This window comes from Lontra canadensis, unplaced genomic scaffold, assembly GCF_010015895.1.
Source record: "Lontra canadensis isolate GAN:19392208 unplaced genomic scaffold, GSC_riverotter_1.0 scaffold14, whole genome shotgun sequence".
NCBI lineage: Eukaryota > Metazoa > Chordata > Mammalia > Carnivora > Mustelidae > Lontra > Lontra canadensis.
This window is the reverse complement of record NW_022631008.1, coordinates 28,224,334-28,246,459: the sequence shown is the minus strand read 5'-3', so window position 1 is coordinate 28,246,459 and position 22,126 is coordinate 28,224,334. Positions and strand designations below refer to the sequence as shown.

General features: G+C 42.1%; 1 protein-coding gene across 1 annotated transcript; it reads right to left on the bottom strand.

Annotated features, from left to right (window-relative positions):
• Window positions 1–2,930: 2,930 nt before the first annotated feature.
• RFPL4B (ret finger protein like 4B) lies at window positions 2,931–3,743 on the bottom strand. The gene has a single exon (XM_032858360.1). The coding sequence runs from the start codon at window positions 3,741–3,743 to the stop codon at window positions 2,931–2,933; it is 813 nt and encodes a 270-aa protein (XP_032714251.1).
• Between the last annotated feature and the right edge of the window lie 18,383 nt (window positions 3,744–22,126).

The following is a 22,126-nucleotide window of genomic DNA, read 5'->3' as shown; positions in this document are numbered from 1 at the left end:
TATATTAAATAAATAGCCAATCATACATGTAACCAACAATAACAGATGATGTCACAAGCTGGCAATAAATAGCACATTCTAGGGCGCATGGGTAGCTCAGTTGGTTAAGCGTATGCCTTCGGCTCAGGTCATGATCTCAGGGTCCAAGAATCAAGTCCCACATCAGGCTCTCTGCTCAGTGGGGGGTCTGCTTCTCCCTCTCCCTCTGCCCCTTCTCCCACCCCCACTCATGCTTGAGTTCTCTGCCTCTTTCTCTGAAATAAATAAAATCTTAAAAGAATAATAATAATAACACATTCTATAATCAAGGCCCAGAGCTAAATAGTCAGTGTGAATGATCACCTTTAATTCCTCACAACAATCTTAAAAGTTGGGCTTCCGTGTTTTTAACTTATTTTTTCGTTGTGGTTGACAAACGGTGTTAGATTCGTTTCAGGTGTGCAACATGGGGATTCCACAATTCTGTACATTGCACCATGCTCACCAACGTAAGTGTAGTTACCATAAGGTCGGACTTCTTATTAATCTGTCTCTACTGAGTAAGAAACTGAGGCACAGAGAAGTTAGAGAACTTGTCCAAGATCACATAACTGAAAGAGGCAGGAGTCAGATGTGAAGCCCGGGAAGCTGGCTCTGAGCGATGTCTCTGACAGAAGGCAAGCCAGTGAACCGGGAGAGGAGGGAAGTGGGAGGGCGGCTCAGAGAACTTATTCTAGTTGACCCGTTTAGCCTTTGCAGGATTTATGACAAGAATGATATGACTATGGTTTAAGAGAACCATCCCGGTACCTGTGCGGAAAGTGTACTCTGGGAAGGCAACGGGGAGCGAGGAAGTGAGGAAGCTGTCACACTGGCCGGAATGGGGTGTGTGAGAGACTTGTGTTAGGTCTGTAGCAGCAGAAATGCTAGAAGTTGGAAGTGTGAAATATTTTGCAAAGAGTAAATACCAATTGACAACGGAATGAGCTTGCGTACCCAGTTCCCATCAAGATTTCCCCCTGGGGCCACAATATGCAATCAAACAGGAGAAAGGAACCAGGCTAATCATGGGCCACTGGCATTTTCCCCTAATGATTGATGAACCAAAAAAATCGTTTGGGTCCTTCAGCTGGGATGAAGGGAAGCTTGGAACTTAAATCTCCATGAAGAAGAGACAGAAAGTCCCTTGAAGCAAACAGCTCTTGAGAGAACCTGAAATATACAAATATAACAGAAGCTGTCACCTCCAGTCCTAGGGAAAGTGGGGCTGCCTTTTCTTTGGCATTCTGAAACACAAGAAGGGGTCTGGAAACCTAGTGCCTACCCCACGTGTTCAAATGGCTGTTCTTAACCTGTCGGCAAGATGTAAATCAAATGTGTGTAAGCCCAGCATTTTTTTCCAAATAAAATATAATAAAAGCAAAAATTATTGTGTATTGCTCATCCTAAGTGATATTTAGGGAAACTTTTGTTTCCACATTATCAGGACCTGTTAAGGTGGGTCGGGGAGAAGCAGGCCCCAAGTTAGAGCAGAAGGAGGAGGCCTCTGAAATAAAATCATAGAGATCAAAAGAAAATATGGGGGGGTACCAAAAATCAGATTGTTCCCCCACACCAGTGAGAGTTGGAAAGAAACAGGAGATGGCAATTCTGTGTTTCTTTGGAACTGAGGTCCAAAGCAGATTCCTGAACATGTCCCAACACTTCCCTTCCAGAGCAGATGTCACCTCAGAACTTGCTGACTCAGTAAATTAGGAAAAAAAAAAAAAACCCACAATCCTAAAGGACCTGAATAGTTTGAAAAGGAGCCATGATGAGCATATGAGACTCTGGTATGGGAAATTGCAGTCTGAGATTGTGCTCATGTGGTTGGGGAGAGGGGCACAAGCTTCCGCTGGAACGTGAGAGGAGGACCAAACAGAGCTAAACAGGAACACATCAAACATTTCAGAGATTTAATTGCAAAAAGAAAAAACCCTAAAATTCTAACACTAAAAAACAAATTCAAAAGGAACCTGGAGAACAATTTTTGGTGAGTATCTATTTACGAGTTGATGCCGTTGATAAGAATTCCTACAAAATTCAACAGCAGTGCCCTGAGACTGGAAGGTGTTATTTCCTGCCAGAAGGCAGGGTTTTGCATGCACAACGGCACCTGGTCGGTGGAAGGATGGGGTCCAGTCTTCTCAACAGTCATTTCCCTCATTACATAACTGATTCCAGAAGGTTTGGAATCTTAGCAGCTTGACATTCTCTGAGCCTTTTGGCACCTTCCTGCCTGCTATACCCAACACACTCCTTTGACAGCTCCACAAAAGGCCAATGACTGAAATGGGCAAAGGAAAATTCCCATTAGAACAAATATGAATCACCATTAACTATAGCTATCTCTAAGTCCTGTCTTTCAGCTGTGTTTGGGAGAAAATAAAAATGAGAAACGTCATTCTTTCCTAGAACTTTTGTCTCTCACTGAAACTTCATGTCAAAATATTTTACACTGCTTGTTTCGTTCTTTTCCCCTAGATAGCTGTCATTATTAGGAATTTTATCAAAGAAAAGGCATGAAATAATGAAAAAAACATTGTTTCTACTCACAAAATATTTTATTTAACTTACAATCTAAAATTTCCCATTGTATTTAGTACAAAATTAATGCACAGCCCTGTCTAATCATCACTCAACTATTTGGCTGAGAAATTTGGCCCCACTTGAAGCCTAGGAAAACTGAGGCTTGGAGCACTTAATAACATCCCCTAAAATCCCATAGTTCTTTAGCTACAAAGTCTATAAAATACAGCCTAAAAATTGGTTAGTTGCCATGTCTACAAAATCTATTCTTAAAAATCTTTCTATTATAGTACGTTTTCTCTCCCTGGGCCATTCTGACATTTCTCAGGTTAAAGGTCTCATTCATTCACCTCCAAGAAAGCTTCTAGGAAGCGCTGAGTTTCTCATGAGCAGATTTTCAGGGAGGCACCCCTGTCACCTTCTCTAGGCAACTCAGGACAGAAGAATGGACGCAAAGGCTCCAAACATGAGAGACAACTATATGTATACATGAGGGCATTATCTCTAGCATCAAAAAACTTGAGTTCTTCCATCTCAACATCTAAAAAAATCCCTATGTGGCTAAGTTTGGGGCTTGCAGGAATTCTGATTTCTGGGATTGAGCTGGTACAGATTGTTCCTGCCTTCAGGCTGATCAACCAGAAGCCATGCTCAACAGAGAAACCGCCCTTCCTCTTTCTGTCCACTGATTCCTTGCAGATCCCCAGCGTCCACTCCTTCCCGTCTCCCACCTCGACCTCCCAGTAATGGCAGCCAGAGGAGAAGTATGGCGTGCCCAGGACACAGGTCAGGTAGGTGAATCTCTGGGGATCTTCCACTGGGTTGTGGCAGATCTTCCCACACCAAACACTCCTTAGGTCATCAGAGAGGACAAGGAAGGGGTTGGCAGTGCTTCCATCCAGAGTCATATCCTCCTGGAATCTCAGCAACTCTTTGCTCACGTGCAGGCTTTTCATCAGTAGGCCACTGTGCTGTCTGATCAGAAGGGACAGTGCTCTGATTTGCCATTCCTCCAAAGGGGGGCTCTCAGTTACCCCTCGACACATGGGGCAGGTCAATTTCAGATCCCTGTGTTCTAGCATCCATCTTTGCATGCAATGAAAGCAGAACACATGTTCGCAGGAGAGTAAAATGGGACAGAAGAAAATTTCCAGACAAACTGGACAGGTCACCTCCTCTTGCAGACTTTGGGCCATGGTCCCGGTGAAGGTCACTCCTTGACAGTGAACTGAGCTGAAGCAGCCCTTTATAAGCTTCTGAAAGTGATCAGGAACCTTCTGTACACAATCTGTTCAATAATCAGGATATATCTAAATCCAATACAAAAATTAAATAATATAAATCTTTCTGTAGTTTATACAGCAAAGTGCACAAAGTCACCAGAGAATCATAGTAAAAGCACTATCTGTGAGAAAAATCATCAAAAACTATATGAAATCTAGGTGATCACAAATGAGAGAAACAGGACAGTGGACATTGTCTTCTCAGGTGGAGCAGTTTACCTTGTGTGGAGACATCCGGATGAGGTCTTCTCTGCTCTGACCACAGCTTCTCTCTCTGGGAGCTGAGTCCAACAAGGTCTTTCATAGGATCACGGAGGGCAATCTCTGCTTCTAATCAGTATTCCTTTGTAGGTCACCAGCAGTCCAAGAAAAAGAACTTCCGCATCTAAATACAACCATAAAAATAAAGCCAATCCAACTCTAGCCATTTCAGAAAAGTGAGAAGCCCTGTATATTTTCAAAGAAAACTACCACACGTGAGTCAAACTAGCAAAAACCACTGCAAAATGAATGAGATGCCCATTGTAGAATTGCTTTTAACGACAAAGTATCATTCAGATGAAATGCTTTCAAGCACTCTTAGAAAACTAGGAAGGCTTGAGTGTGTATGAATAAAAATATAACCATTGTCACCAACTTCTCTAAAATAATGTCTGAACACAAGCCAAAAAGAGGTATTCCTGGCAAGGAAGATGTTATACCGCTACACCAACTGCTCTCTCCTCCCAAAGCTTACTCCTAGAAATGCCTTCTGGGCCTTCCTACAGAGGTTGCACACTTTGGATGAACTACCTCTGGCATCCTGGGCCTGGCTGATTTGGAACAAGCTGGGCCCCTGCCCCAAAGACAGCCATTTCAGGCCAGTCGTGCCCATGAGATGATGTGAACTGAAGACTCTTCTCGAGAAGGGGCCAGTACTGAATAAATAACTAACAGAACTTCTTCCTAAGAATTCACATTCAGTTGTGGCTGAGGAAACAGAATCGGAGACAGCAAAATAAGCTGTGTCAACATCACCATGAAGGGAGAGAGGAGAAAGAATGGGCCCTCCTGAGGCTAGCCCAGAAAACCTAGGTTACTAGAATATCCTAGAACACATTCCCTCATCTCCATCAGATGAATACTTACGAAGAGTTTCCCATGATCCCACCTTCGGCTAGACTCTGGGAATACAGATGTGTGTAACAATATACAGGATATCTCCCCACAAGAAACTTGGAGTCTTGGGAAGCCTTCCAGTTCCTGAATGGCATTCAGTCTGATGGAGTCTGGTTGAGTGACCAGAGATAACATGCTTCCTTAAATCCCCCAATACTCTTTCCAAAAACCTGACTTTTTTTTTTAAAGATTTTATTTATTTATTTGACGGAGATCACAAGTAGGCAGAGAGGCAGGCAGAGAGAGAGAGGAGGAGGCAGGTTCCCTGCTGAGCAGAGAGCCCGATGTGGGGCTTGATCCCAGGACACTGGGACCATGACCTGAGCCGAAGGCAGAGGCTTTAACCCACTGAGCCACCCAGGCGCCCCCGAAAACCTGACTTTTTGAGGCATATTTGAATATGGTGCTTACAGTCTAAAAGGTCTTCCCCAACCCACCCTGGAATATATGTAAGAAAAAAATTTTACAAAAGAAAAAAATGCTACATTTGTAAAACGTTGTCCTTTCAGTATTATCATGACCCCAAGTGATAAACACAATCTAATTATATACAAACAATAAAATGATTCTGGTAATTATAATGCATCTATTAGAAGTAGTATGTCTTAAACAGGCATTTCACCCATGGGGATTAGGGAGGGCACTTGTGCCCAGGAATGGGTGTTGTAAGTGTTGAATCACTAAATTCTACACCTGAAACTAGCATTACACTGTATGTTAACTAACTGGAATTTTTAAAAAATTTCAGAGAAGTTAAAAAAAAAAATGGTAAGTATACTGAAATAAAAACCCAGAAACATCTTTAAGAAATCATGCTAGAAAATAAGGAACCATTTTAAAACACATACGTCGTAGTTGAAAACACATAAAAATACATGTAGTTCATATGTAAAATATTTGTAATATGTAAAAAAAAAAAAGTTCATGTGTAAAAACTGGAAATGTTAGAGTAGAAGGTGGAGGGGCGCTTGGGTGGCTCAGTGGGTTAAGCCTCTGCTTTTGGCTCAGGTCATGATCTCAGGGTCCTGGAATCGAGCCCTGCATCGGGCTCTCTGCTCACCAGGGAGCCTGCTTCCCACCGCTGCCCCACTCCACCCCCTACTCTGCCTACTCATGATCTCTGTCAAACAAATAAAATCTCTAGAGTAGAAAGTGGAAAAAGCTCCCTGATACAGGATAAGACTGACTCTCTCCTGAAATCCAGAGATAAAAGCATTTAAAAGATAAGTTGTAGCCAAAGAGAGAGAAATGGGACAGCGGAAATGAAATAGCCCAGCCAGAAGAGAGCACTTACACTATTACACTAATTTGGAAAATTCCAGCAGTCCTGAAGATCCAAAGCCCATATACCTCTGCCTCTCCTGGGCTTACCTTCTGTCTGGAGTAAGTTTCAGTGCAGAAGGTCTGGCCTTATATAGTCCTGTGACACAGTCTCCACCCACAAGGAGGGTCACTGTCTCTGCCTCAAAGATTGGATTATCTCCATCCAACCAAGTAAACTGAAGCAACCCTGCTCCTCCTGGCGCAGGAGGATGGCATAAAGTCATACCCAAAAACTTCTAAAAGTTATCCTCTTTGAGTTAAACTAACAAACCTACGGCCATCTGAATGAGATTTTCTAATTTCAGAACTTAGCTTTAAAAAACCAAGATGTGGGGCACCTGGGTGGCTCGGTGGCTTAAAGCCTCTGCCTTCAGCTCAGGTCATGATCCCAGAGTCCTGGGATTGAGCCCCTGCTGAGCAGAGAGCCTGCTTCCTCCTCTCTCTGCCTGCCTCTCTGCCTACTTGTAATCTCTGTCTGTCAAATAAATAAATAAAATCTTTTAAAAATAATAAATAAAATAAATAAATAAAAAGCAAGATGTTTTGGAGATCCAATACAGAAATGCACTGCTGAAATCTCCTCAGGTCTTCGTTAACGTCATCATCGGTATTATCTCTGAAGGAGTTTTGCGGGAGCAGGGTCTAGAACAGTTTTCATAACCTTGGAATCAGTAATTCTACTCTTGGGGGACAGTTATTAAACAGGATGAGAAAGATAACAGTCAGGTAAGCCTGTTGTCCTGCCATGATTATTAATAACATCCCCTTTTACTTTCAAAATCATCCTTGTTTAAATGATAAATTAGATAGTGTTTATACTAGAAGTAGAAGGAGCAGGGGCCCATGGGTGGCTCAGTCATTAAGCGTCTGTCTTTGGCTCAGGTCATGATCCCAGGGTCCTGGGATCGAGCCCTGCATTGGGCTCCCTGCTTGGCGGGAAGCCTGCTTCTCCCTCACCCACTCCCCTGCTTGTGTTCCCTCTCTCACTGTGATTTTCTCTGTCAAATAAATAAATAAAATCTTAAAAAAAAAAAGTAGAAGGAGCAGTAAATGTCATAATGAATGAGAACTGTGGCACAATCATCGAAAAAAATGGGAATTGGAGGGTCAGTGAATTTTGTTGCCGATGGAAAGCAAGAAATCCTCCCACTCAGATACACAGATTCTGAATAACCTCCCATTGCTCAGGGGTCCTGCTCTTGTAAAGCCAACTGAAGAGTTTCCCCTCTACTTTTATCTGGTTACTGTTTCCATTTCTGTGAGATAAATATCTACAGCAAAGGCTCTTAAATTTAAATTAAAAAAAAAAATTTAATCTCAAGCCCCTTTCCACTCTTTTTTTTTTTTTAATAATTTTGGTGGGGTTTTTTTTTTAATATTTTTATTTATTTATTTGACAGACAGAGATCACAAGTAGGCAGAGAGGCAGGCAGAGAGAGAGGAGGAAGCAGGTTCCCCGCTAAGCAAAGAGCCCCATGCGGGGCTCAATCCCAGAATCCTGGGATCATGACCTGAGCGGAAGGCAGAGGCTTTAACCCACTGAGCCACCCAGGCGCCCCCCCTTCCACTCTTAAACATAACTGAAACCCCCCAAAATTTTGTTTATGAGAATCATATTTTTCCATGTTTACACTATTACAAATGAAAACTGAACACATTTCTAGAGATTTATTTGACACACTTAAAATAACAAGACTATTAAATGTTAACAAAAACAACATCGTTTCCTAAACACTAAACATTTTCCAAAATAACAACAACAAAATACCACTAGTCAGGAGAGTGGCATGCATGAGTTTGTGTCTTTGAAAACCTCTACAATTCCCAACCGACAAATAAAACGCCATTCTCATGCGTGCTTATGCTGGTTCTATCGGGATAGGTTGTTTTGGTGAAACTCCATAAAAGGACACTGGGCTCCCCACAGATATTTAATTGGATAAGGGAAGTCCATTGCTCTCCAACAAATTTCTAACTCTACATGGCAGCTCCAAATCTTAGTTTCTTGGCAACCGAAGCCCCCAACAATGAACCCAGCCATCTTTTTTGTGTGTCTTCTGCCGTCCCAGAACTCTCTCATATGATGCGGCTAAATATCAAACTTTTTTCTTCTTTCCTGCCCCATCATAATGAGGATCTTTTCGGGTTTTTTTCTATTTAAATTATTGAACTGCAACAATGATACCAACTCAGGTTCTTCTCTATTTCTAACATCTACCAGGCCCTCCCCAGATGTTGATTACAAAAAGCACCATTGTTCGCTGATTTCACATTTTCCAGCCGGTTCTGACTGTGGTTTGAACATTCATGGACTCCTTTCTGTTGCTGAGCCTTGTATCTGCCGGGAGAAATAATTCTTTCCCGGAAATACTTTAATTCCCAGGTTCCTCATTACTATGGTAATGCTGAATTTAGTGAGAAATGTCATTTTTCATTTTCAAGGGCTGAAAACACTTGGAGCCACTTATCTGTAATATCTTAGTACTCTCGTGACAACATATCAAAAATATGCATGAATTTTTCTTAAGGTTTAGAGTCATTTTTAATTATCATTAGTGCTTCCACGAGTTAAGATTAAATCACAAAATCAGTTTGTTTCCATAGTTCCCTGATTAAAAAAGAAATCGACTTTCATACATGCTAGTTTGATAAGATGAAGCCTCTGGTAAGGGGGGGTTTGGTGGGGGGCAGGGAGCCGGACACAGTCAGCTCTATCAAGAATCTAAGAACTCTGCAAGGAGATGTTGAGATGATGTGTTTGCTCAAAACACAGTTTGTATTTTTTCCAAAGAGAGCAGCTACAGTGGGGCAGCTTTTCACAGTGAGCTCCCACTCGCCGGTGTAGAGCTGAGGCTGGTTTGCAACCTCCTCTTATCACCAAATCTCGACCTACCCTGCTCTCGGCTGCCCAGTTCTGTCAAGGTGGACCCATCTGTCTAAATGGCAGAAGATGGAGGGCACCTCTCTGAATTATTCATGCCCCCAAAATTGGCTAATAGAGTTCCCACACTCTCCCCTTCCAAAGGATCCTATTTTGCAGACCTGGCAAACTCCACGGAGAAAGTATGTTTGGCACTTTAGAATCCAAGTTGCCCCCACTATCGAGAAATAGAACGTTCCCATGAAAATGGTGTAAAGTGAAGAAGCAATTCCCATTAATTTAGATGAAAAATTTTTTGAGTGTTCCCAGACTCAAAAAATAACCTCTCAGGCGTTTCTGATACCATCAGACACCTGTTAACTAATGGAGGCAAAAAATAAATCAAGATAAAGCACAGGTGCTCACAGACCCTCCCAAAGTTCGGGTGGCTGGATGTTGAGACGCTAAGTGTCCCTTGGTTCCAGGGAAAAAGCGAGGGGTGGGGCAGGGGCTCCCTCATTGCTCACGGTGCACGCTGCCTCTGACTGCTGCCACAAAGCAAATGCTGAACGTGATTTTCACGTCTCACCTTTTTTTTAAGTGAAAATCCTCTTCGGATATCTTTCCGTTAGTGAGGACAGGTACTAAGGTAGGTCTTGATATAAAAGCAAAGTATTGTAACTCGGACCTTCATAAAGCAGGGGGAGACCTGTATGCAGAATGTCCCACTTCAACACTAATTTTAAAGAACAGAATACAAAAAAAAAACAAAGATGGCTAGACTCCATTGTTCCATATTTGGTAGGTCACCCCTACTCTGATCCTGTTAATGGATCTCTTAATTTTTGTTCCTTTGAACTGTTTTTTTGTTTTTTGTTTTGTTTGTCAAAAACATTGAGGAAAAAAATGGAATGTGTATGTGTTTTATTTAAAATATTTGGTCCTATCTGTGTAAGAACTGGCAATAGAGATCTTTACCTACAGCAAATTATCTGTAAAAATAACAAGCTCTAACTTGAGTCTCTACATGTCAATGACCTTGGGCCACCCACCCTCAAATAAAGGGGTAATGCTTCGCCTCCCCGACGAGACCCACCCTTCATTCAGCTTGCAGGTCCCAGATGCGGGGCAAAGGCTAGAGGGAGACAACATGAGTTTGAGTGAGTGGTGAGTGTGTAGGAGCAAGGACACATGTGTGACCTTGCCCCATGAGCTGTTTATCTATTGTGGTTTCCAGAGCCAAATGTAAGTGTTTTCAGATCATTCATATATTTTCTCCTCCAGATTTGGACTGTCAAAATATTTTTGTGTAGGTGAGGAAGTCTGAGTCAAAATAAATTTCCTTTCCACCTAATTAGCTGACAGTCACTGTATTAATCAAGTGCAGCCTGCGAATCTCTCAAAACATGTCGTGCTTCACCCCCACTTTGGGAATGGACGTCGATCAAGGCGAGCTGCCCACAGTCCTGCATGAGCCTCATCAGCCTCTCAGAGATCACGGACGACCAGTCTGGCTCAAGGAACAAGGCAGAGATCCAGGCATGGTTACACCCTCCTCCACCAATTCATCCTCCTTGGTAGCTGCCCATCACACTTCAGAGATGCAGCGAGGCCCCTACCATGCCCTCCTGGCCTCTGCACACCGCTCCCCGCCAACCTCACCTCAATCCCACAGCCCTGAGATTATGACCTGAGTCGAGATCAAGAGTTGGATGTTTAACCAACAGAGCCAGCCAGGCGTCCCCAAACCTTCTTCCATTTCTTCCCTGTGCTTCTTCACTATTCAGAAAAGTTGGCTCTCTCTGACTAAAACCAGCCCCAACTAACCACCCTGCTGACAACTTATTCACCCATCATTCAGACATTCAGCTGGGGTGTTGGGGACTGTCTCCTCTGGACTCGGTTGGAAACCCCTATTATATCCTCTCATAGTACCCTGCATCCTTTCTTCGTGCATCACTGCAATGCTAGTCACTTGACTCATTTGTGGTTCCCTCACCTTTAAAAAATCACACCTACTGAGTACTTACTCTCTGCCAGGTGTTTTTCTAAGTACTTCATCTGTTTTCCAGCATTAAATTCTTGTAGCTCTAAATCAAATAGATGCTGTTACCGTCTTACGCTCTCAGGTGATGAGTTTAAGACTCTATCAAGCTGTGAGCCCTCAACGTGTTACTATGTCTCTCTGGTTGCCTACCCTCCAGTCATCTTTCACATGAGACAGAAATCAACTTCTACCCTGGTCCAATCAGTATTTTGTGACTTTTATATTTTATGCATACAATCCAATACATTTGAAGTCTGATTAAAACAGAAGCTAACTTTTTTTTTTTTTATTAGCTTCTGAACTATGAATCTGTGCTATTTTGATAGTTATAGTAACTCATTAGACTTCATCTAGGGATCAAAAACCCTGGATCCCACCTACATTCTCTGCCATATTTTGCATTTCATTGATAGTTTAGCACCTAACTGAAGAGAAGGATGTGACTCATTGGATCATCTATATTTCTTTTTTTTTTAATTAATTATTTATTTATTTGACAAATAGAGATCACAAGTAGGTAGAGAGGCAGGCAGAGAGAGAGGAGGAAGCAGGCTCCCTGCTGAGCAGAGAGCCCAATGCGGGGCTCGATCCCAGAACCCTGAGATCATGACCTGAGCCGAAGGCAGAGGCTTTAACCCACTGAGCCACCCAGGTGCCCCTGGATCATCTATATTTCTAAATGTCTTTGTTAATACTTCAATGCCTGGGCATTCGTTTTTTAGTTAGTTTGTTTATGAGTTATTTAGCATAGTATCACTGCAGAGCGAGAAATGATAATGACTATTTAGCAAAGTCAGCACAGCTCCATGAACACAGCACAAGGTGCATGGTGCCGTCAAATCTTTCATTTAGCTAGTCTTAGCAGTGCGCTGCCCATTGTCATGAGGTAAATCCAGATAAACTAAGTAAGATAACTGTCCCGCTCTCGAAGAGCCAGCAACACCTCACGCCTCACACACAAATATTGATTATCTACTATCTCGAGAAACTCTGCTAAATACTAAGGGAATCCAATAAACAGGACTGACACCGCTGACAATTTTTATGTCACAGCATAATTAAGGAGGTAGGACAAACAAATGACAAGGTAAATCGTGTTGAGAAGTAGACAAGTCACTCCATGGCGTGTAACGGACTGTTGGTCATGCATACATCTTTTTAACGACGTCTACATATAAATGACAAAGGACAGAATATCTCGGTATGTTTTTGGTCCTCCTCTTTTCCAGACCTTCATACCATTCAATGCTCATTTTTTAAAATAGTATCGAAGGCCTTTGAAAACAATGTCAAGTCCTCTCTCCTCTGTGAAAGAAATGGAAGTAATTGGTATAGATTTATTTTTCTAACCAAGCCTTTCTCCCACTCTGAAATAATTCCAATTATCGATGACTAGCCACAGAAAGCATCTAGCATGTGTTATGGACTGATAGTTTCCAATGATGTATTGATTAATTCATGTATTCCTACCACAAATAATGTCCTAACTCCTCCACCCATGCCCCTACAACGGGTAGCAGGGAGACAGCCACATGTCTCTATAGATGTGATGGGAGCGGAAGGGATTTATACACATGTGCAAATGGTAACTAGGGGGGCAGCAAAGTGGTTGGGATTGTCCGTGCAGTATGGGAGAGGAGAACCTAGGGCAGAACTCTGAGAAAACACCGGCATTCAGAGGAAGGAGAAAAGCAATCCCCAAAAGAAGTCGTGTTGAAGCCACTGAGGAAAGAGACCCCTGCCATCACCAACATAATTCTGGAATCCAAAGGCATTCGGTGCACTGGAGGCAACTCTGAGAAGACCTAGCCTTTCATTCAGCCCAGCTGGGCCCTCGTTGCCGACAGAGTGAGTCAGGCCAAAGAAAGCCAAAGCCAGGAGTTCCAGGAGACTGTGCAGGTCTGAAATCTAAATGGACAAAGAGATCTGGAAAGATAAATATGATGTAGCATATTTGTCCGGGTGGGAAAGGCCAGGCAGGCCACATGCACAGCAAAACAGGTCGGAGAGAAGCCAGACAGAAGGGACGGTTGGGTAAGTGTGAGCATGGGTGTGTGTCTACTTCAATTAAGTACAGTACATGATTAATGTTTCTCCTTTCTTCTCTAAACTCCTATCCTAGGGAAATGTCCTTTTAAAAAATATCTGCTATGGGTGTCAACGAAGGTCTCCGTTGCTGGTGTTTAATAATGAGCATCATATTAAAAATGGTTTCTTTGCTTATTAACAAAGTACGCAGAGTTTTCAAATCTTCAGCAAAGCTAGATGTCTATTTCTTCTGTGATAAAAACTTTAATTATCTTAAGTACCTTTTAGGACTAGTGGAATTTGGCGGTAAACATGCAAAAAATATTTTAAAATAACCAAAGAAAACACAGTCACCTAATTAAACGTGATGTTTGCAAGTAGACACTAAACGCTCAAATTAGTCTACTCATAACACTGAGGAGTCAAACCACAGTCTTGGTATACTCAGCACATACTTACACAAAATGTCCAGGGGGCTTATCTGTACTTTGCCCAGAGTGATCTTGTTTTAGGGATTAATAAAATATGAAGCCTGGGAAGGTCAGCACATCATATAACTGGAAGATTATGCCATGCACTGAAGAAGAGTTTTGAAGTTCAGGCTTTTTGCAGACTTAAATTAAAGACGCTTAACATTCTTGAGGGTCAGAGCAGTTCATGTAACTACAGTTTACTGATTCAGCAAAACCAAGTTTATGCAGAGAAATCATTTCCCAGGAGAACCACCTCTTCCTCTCACTGGGCTGGGAAAAAAAAAAAAAAAAAAAAAAACAAAATCACCACGTTCACGTCCAGAGACTCAATCTCTCCCCAGTCACCCGCCCCTGGGACGAGTAGCCAGAGCTCAGGAATCTGTGTGACACACTGCCATCTACCGAGTCTCTGCCGGAACTGCAGCCCCAGCCCTAGGGAGGCGGGATCCTAACTCTGGTGGCCCCAAGAAACCAGTCAAAGAACACCGCTTTCCTTTAGCTTGTGAGAAGTCTTCTGACTGTAGAAACATATGCAAATGAGATATGCACCCTTCCGCAGTTAGATTCATTGGGATTTGTAGTATGACTTTAGGAACAGTGGAGTAAAATTAGCTAAGCCAGGTTGTCTCAGGGAGGGGAAATCAGTTTATAAAATTTGTAATCACTTGTTTGGACATCACCAAGACATCACCATATCAATAGGCATTCTGGTGTTTTGTTTGTTTTTTAATAAACCCCAAAGTATTCACGCTGATTAAGATAACTGAATGATGTATACGTGCAAGAAAAGAAAGTATCCATGAAGGTCTGTGTCACCTGCTCTTGTAGTATTACCAGACATCAATTGTTTGAAGATCAAAAAAGCCATACTTGGTCCATCCTCTCCTGTTTTTCATCTTGGTATCTAATTTCTGGTCATTTCTCTGCAAGAGTGAAGCCAAAGAAAAGGAAACAATGTTATCACACTGAAGTGTCACACAAGGACTTGTTAGCGGAGCTCGTGAGCCATTCTGATAGGTCAATGGGGAAAGAGATTGTGAAAATCAAATGGGATTTCATTGTGGATGTAGTTCACCAAATCACCAATACCACTAATAAATGAATAATGGCAGGCTTCAATTTAATAGGATTTGCTAAGTAATTATGCTCCGTACCTAGTACACGACAGGCACACAACTAGCGCCTGATACCAGTGACCTCTGGTAGGGCCAGCTTTGCAAGGATTTGGTAAACTGGTGAGAGGACCCCCTGCATTGGCAGGGGGCCTTGAAATGCCACAATTCAAATATACATTTTTTCCTAATGTAATAGGCATGGGCTTGCAAAAGTTACCCTGGGGAGCATAATGTTGTAGAATGATGCTTTGAGTAGGTAAGAAGTCAGTCCCTGGGGAAGGAGCATCTGCAAAGAAGTGGAAACCAGCAGCATAGTGGGGAGGGGAGCAGTCTCCTTGAAAGAGAAGGGAGAGGGACTCCTGCTGTGATTTTGTTCAGAGTTGGTTCTTACCCTCTTGTTCCTCAACCCCAAACACTGAGAGGGCTCCATTATGATTTTTTTAATTAATGATATCAAAGAAACTGGTTGTTTTGCTCTGCTTTGGGTTTTGGCAGCAAGTTTTAACTAAAAAACTTCTGCAAGAAAGACCTGCTTTTGAGCCTTCCTATCTCTACAGATCTTCCCGAAACGGTCAGAGTCCCTTTTCCAGGGAAGCTAACGGTTGCAAAGGCACTTGCTGTCCCTTAGGTAAAGGAAAATACAGTGAAAATGCTGCCTTTCAGCCGTTCCAGGACTGGCTTCCCTGCTGGACTAATCCCACACTGCAAAGCGCACCCGCGTCTGGAGACTTAGATGAGGCTTGGAACCCCTAACCTGGACCACCCACTGCTCTCTCTATTCAGGGGACTAAACAAAGTCACTGATTTTTCTCTCCCCCAAAGTGAGATGGATTAGTAGAAGAGGGAAGTTTTTCATCCTCTCTCATGCTCCAGATATGTATTTATCTTATTTTTCTGAGTCGTTTCTAGGAGGGGCAAGGCCAAGCAAAATGTCATTTGGACCTCTGATTTTATTTTTTTTGGAGATTTGATTTATTTATTTGACAGAAAGAAACACAGCGAGAGAGGGATCAGAAGCAGGGGGAGTGGGAGAAGGAAAAACAAGCTTCCAGGCAGAGCAGGGAACCCAATGCCGGGCTTGATCCCAGGATCCGGGAATCATGATCTGAGCCAAAAGCAGATGGTTAACGTCTGACCCACCCAGGTGCCCCTGGGCCCCTGATTTTAAACAGCTGCCAGTAGCATGCTCATGGCTCAAGCAGCCGTCTGCTCTCCCCTCCCCTCTTCAGGTGCTTGCCCAGACTCTTCACCTCTAAAGCCAATCACATCTCCCCATCACCTCAGCCTCAATCCCAGGCTCAGCCCCCACTTGCTCTGGCCTCGGCTGCCACAACAGCCTCCTAAATGGTTACCTCTCATCTCCTCTGCCCCCTTTCCAGTCTTTCTGTTCCTCAGACCCCCCACTGCTGGCCCCTTGGTTACAGTCCTTCAGTGGGTCCCCACTGTCCCGAAGATAAAGACCCAAATCCTTTGACAGGCCAACAAGGCTACATACTTCCCAGTTTCTGAGCACCGTCTACTTCTGTAGTCTTAACTCCCATCACCCTTTCCCTTTGTCCCCCATATACAGGGTCCTTCATCCAGTTCTGGGATGGGCTCAGCCTCTCCCGCTAGCGCCTGAGCATGTACTGATGAAATATTCAACCGACCTAAGGGGCTCCTTCTCCCCTACATCCCTTGTTTATTTCTCCCCATCTTTTAAACATCACTTCTGCAAATCTTTTCCAGAGCCCTGGCCTAAGTCCCATTTCTTTTGATAAACTATCTCAAAGAATCTTATTGGTTTGTTTTTTGTTGTTTTTTTTTTCCTTTGGAGGACTGAATATGTAATTATTATTGCTCTTATGTTTCTATTATTACCAAAAAATCAAAATATTTGCTGTAATTATTTGTTTTTAATATGTCTTTCCTAGTAGACCATGAGTTCCATGAGGCCAAGAGCAGTTTCTACTCACCTCTATACCCTAGCCAAGGTACCTAGCCAAGGTCAACTTTACAGATGCCTGATCTATGCAGGTGCATGGAAGGGTTAGAAGAGCTTCATACCTGACTTAATGCTCTGCTCTAGTCATCTCAGAATTCTTCATTTTTGAACAAGGAACCCCACTTTTTTTTTTAATTTTGAACTAGTACATGCAAATTATGTAGCCTATCCTACAGCTAGCATAATGCTTGACAGATGGAAGGTACTCAGTAAATACATCTTCAATGAAGAATTATACACAGAATAATTAATACACAGGTGCCTCTGCAGCTAATCTTATAAAAGACACAGCCTCAAGAATTTCATGTGCAATAGGAAGGACTTCCAAAATAATATCTGCCCCTTACATCTGAAATTCTTATAACAGGGTTAAAACATTCTCCTAACACTTAGAGGAAAGCTGAAACATCCAGTGTCACTGAGAGAGGTAAAAAACAAATAAGCAAACAAACAGAACTTAAGTCCACTCAGGGACATAGATCCAATCTTGTGATTTTCATTAAGACTTGTTGGGGAAAGGTGGAGAGAATGCTGACCTCCTCTCATGCTGAAGACCGTCCAGAAGCTAGAAATGCTGAGGTCAGAACTGGTTTAATGTGAAAGCAACACTACCATCTGTCAAGCTTTTTACCACTAAATGCCTTAAATAGGTCACTGTCAGACATTCATTTTATTGATTTCATAAGTTCATGTAGATATTGTACTCATGGAGAGCTATATCTGGGTTTCATTTCCAGGTGTGTTTCCCTAGGCCAAGTTATTCAGCCTTTCTGAGACTCAGTTAGCCAAACTGGGGGAAATAGAGCCTAATGTCTAGTTTTGTGAGGATTAGAAGTAAGGTGTAAAGTAACTGCCATTTAATTGCCACTCAAACCATCTAAATGTCTAGACCCCTAAGAGGCAGAAGACACTGGTGGCGTTTACATACTTGTTGCTATTTCCTTCACATCTTCTCAAGTAAGTAAAAGTGTATTTTTCTTATTTTCTTTGCCATCTATTCATTGTTTTGAATACCAGGATTTAGAAGTCATTTAATAGTTTTGCCCTCTTGATAACTTAATTTAAGTCATCTCTATATTACACATTACCCTCTATAACAAATATTATTTTTAATCCAAGTAATTTGAAAGTGAGTTAACCCTTTCCTCTTGTATCCATGTAATCAGATAGACCTAAAGCTCTCAATATTTGAAAAACATTTCAAAGCTTTCTTTATAGCACTGGAAACACTGTGTCATTGAATGTAGAGTTTATTTCTCCTTCCTAATGGATACTGAGCTACAATCCCCTTACAAACTAGTAAAGATTGGTGAGAAATTCTGTGGTCCCAGAACTGAATTGTTGGCCTAGGATAGGATTTATCCTACAGGGAATTGATAAGAAAACTATGAAACTGGGCCAGAAATTGAGCAAGTACAGAGTGGAGTTATAGAAGCTAATTTCTAAAATCATGGTGGTAGAGTTAAAGACTTGTTCTAGGATTCAATTTGTTGCAAATGAAGAAGAGTAGCAGTAAAAAAAAAATCTAGATGAGACCATTGAATTCCTTTTTATTATCCTTACCATTGCGATTTTATCCCTGGGGTCACAAAGCAATATCAGTAACATATTGGAACCAAAACCTCCAAAACCGGAAGCTTGTATCAATCTGATCATGGAAGAACTTATAGATATCCAGGCTTTCTCCATGATCATCATTTATCCATCCATCCATTCATTTTATGCAACAATAATTTTCAAGGCTCTACCATATACCATAAAATTTGATAGGTGCTAAAGTATTCAATTAAATGTCATGGAATTAGCTCAAAAAACTCACACTGTAGGCTGGTAACCCAACTTACCGCAATATAACGTACGCTGCACTACTCCTGGTGAAGGGTGCAAAGCATTTGAGTCATGAGGAAGAAGGCCTTAATTACATCAGAACAACATGTAAGGAAGCCAGAACAATGCTTTGTTTACAATTCCCATATACGCATAAGCAAGCCAGGACAACGCTTTGTTTACAATTCCCATATGCAACACATTATACTCTAGGTAAGGTAAGAATAACGTGTACATGTATCTTCTATTCCTTGCTGGTCACATTCTCCTTAGAAGCCAGGTGGGCACATTTTCTTCCCCCATCTCTCCCTTACATTGCCCAGCACAGTGCCCAGCACTAAAGTTCCAGTGGAAGTTGATTGAATTACAGAATGGTCTTTAAGAAAAGAATATTGGTCCTTCAAATACACGTGGCAAAAGACTGTAACAGAGAGGTGAGTCTCTTAAAGGTATCAAAGAATTGGGGCAAAACATCCATCTTGCCAAGGAGCTGCTGAAAATCGATCTTTACAGACCCATGAGCTGTCAGGTGCTCAAAAACAATGACCCCAAGAAAAGAATAGAATGTTCAGATTTGTGGACTGAGGATCCTTTCTTTAAACAAAAGTGAATTTGTATCAAACTACTTTTGATATTTTTTTTAAATAGGGGGGCCCCAAAGACTTGCTTTAAAAACCACATTCAAAAACTCCCACACATGAACAGGCCCAGTACCCTGGGCTATTTGACCTATTAAAACAAAGATTCCCCACTAGCTCACATAATCATGGCATTTTTCTTTCAAATTTATGAATCAGGCCCTTAGTGTGAATAGCCAGTGAGGGAATATCTTTATGAATAGCCTCCCTATTATCATGGTTCATGACTTTTTACAATGCAATTATTGTGGCACGTCCTATCATAACATAACTGGGATTCTAGAAATGGAAATGAGAGGTAATTGAGGGGACAAAGTTACTCAAGAAAATGCAAATGCCATTTTATTTGCAAATTAAATTAAAAATATAATGAGATGGGTATAGAAACTGATTGAAAAATTAATTGAGAGAAACGAATTTGGAATCTTTCTGTAAGGGACATCTGTAAGAAATTCTTCTGCTCTGACACACCTTTTCAGTGAGCAACGCTCTTCCTGCTAGCCTGACTGGAACTTGAATGGAAGCCGGACTAAAGGCAGATCTTTAGAATATGTGGGAAGAGCTGGAGGCTGGGCAGCCAAATGGTGAAATTGTGGACTTGCGTGGCCTTGAACAGTATGCAATAGGGAAGATTTCCAATGTGAGCTCCAAATCAATATTTAGGCTAGATTTTGTTTGCTTGTTTAACATCTGCCTTCTCTTTCTCTCCATCTATCTTTACCAATTAAAAAAATAATAAGCTGGAGACATCAAGACATTCTGCCTCTAAATCCTTTGGCATAAGATTCTTTTTTTTTTTTTATAGATTTTTATTTATTTGACAGACAGATCACAAGTAGGCAGAGAGGCAGGCAGAGAGAGAGAGGAGGAGGAGGCAGGCTCCCTGCCAAGCAGAGAGCCCGATGTGAGGCTCGATCCCAGGACCCTGGGATCATGACCTGAGCCGAAGGCAGAGGCTTTAACCACTGAGCCACCCAGGCGCCCAGGCATAAGATTCTTAAGAGTGAAGGAATTCTTCATAATCACAATGTCATTACCATAATCAAAATAGAAGTGCAAAGTTTCCAAAGCTCTTTTTATTTGACAGATCCCTTTGTAGCACCAGAAACAGTGTGTTTCCACTACTTCCTAATGGGTACTGAGCTACAATCTCCTTACGAGCCAATGGAGATGAGTGAGGAATTCTGTGGTCCCAGAATCGGATTGTTTCATTTGTCCTATCTCTTAAATCTCCTCTATTCCAGAACAGCCCACCACCACCACCACTTTTTTTTTTTTTTAAGTTTTTCAGGACATTGGCATTTTGTTAATAAGTCCATGCCAGTTGACTTCTAGAATGACCCCCATCTGGATTTGTCCAATTGTGTGCTCCTGACTAGGTTCAGGTCAGACTGGGTGGTCGTTTTTGAAAATGGACCACAATAGTATTAACTGCTCACTCTATCTTTGAACAATAGATAGTTCTTAAAAAGAAATAAGGAATACGTGTTGAACTTTTAAAGTATTGAAAGTACCAAAGAGAAGAAGTAAAGAATTGTTGACTTGTTTTGGTGCCAGATCTTTAGGCTTAGGTTAAGGCAGGATATTCCTGAGGTGTGTGTGAATCTTGAAATTTCTGAGAGTGTTTAGAACGGATTCCTCTAGCCTTTGGAGATTTACTCAAAACCTCCCTGTTCTTCCTCCACCGAGAGATTTTTTGAACTTGAGAATTTAGAAAGTGATTGTTCATTATCCAAACCCTTTGAAAAAAGAAAAAGGAGTGGGCGGCACGGTACAGGATGAATCCAAGTTGCTGGGATAAGAGACAAAATTGATGACTTTCCCACTGATTCTTTAGCCAATTCTGCCCCTCCCCAGTCCCCACTTCTCCAGAGATTAAAACATGCTTGAATTGGAGAAGTCGTTTCCTTCCTTCTGTTCAGTGCCAGTTCTCAGAGGAAAACATCCATTTTGCTCTTTGATTCCTGTAGCCCAGAGACTGGCAATGAAAGAACCTGCTGCTTTCTTGAATATAAGGATCTCATCTGGGGGGCTGCGAGGCAGGAAAGAGTCGTTGGGCGTGTGTGAGCATCAAGTGTGGGTGTGAGAATGATTTTCCCCAGGGCCGCTAAATTGGCCTGGAGCCCAGAGGGCACCATTCATCTACCTTAAATTGCACCACGAAGCCGAGATGGCTGGGGGAAGTCACTAAATGGCCCTGCCACTTGCTGCCAGCTTTCACTGTGTCTCCCTGACCTGGGACGTCCTGGAAACGGACACCATTTTCCGTCTCCTCCAGGGGGAGTAAAAGATGCACCTTTCACTGGTTCGTAAGCAGGAAGTGAATCAAACTAAAATGTGAATAATCTTCCCACAAAAAATCAAGAGCTGGATCTCCTCATATGACCGTGTTCTTAGATTACCAGATGCAAGGATGCTTGGAGTCTTTCATCACAAGTCCAGCTTCTGAGCGCTGAGTGGATGGGAAAGATGGAAGTGCTTTTGATACAGACACGGAATCCGTGTAGACCCAAGTGGATCTACTTTGACTGAGAATGTTTACTTTTAACATTCAGCTTCAGGTTGTAAGAAAAAGAACATGAAGCAAAGCACGTAGATAAACCTAGCAGAGCTCCTTGCCACATGCAGTTGAGGTCTGGAGTTTCTAACTGGGGACACATGAGTTGAAAGTATTTGGGGGAGGGTTGTTTTGTTTAGTTTGTTTTGGTTGTTTACTGGGTTTTGTTTTGTTTTGTTTTGTTTTGTTTTAAACATGGAAAATGTTTTGTTCGGGCCACATGGAGGATTTGGCTGAGCCTAGGGTGGCCAACTGTCCTGGTTTGCCTGGGACTAAGAAATTGCTC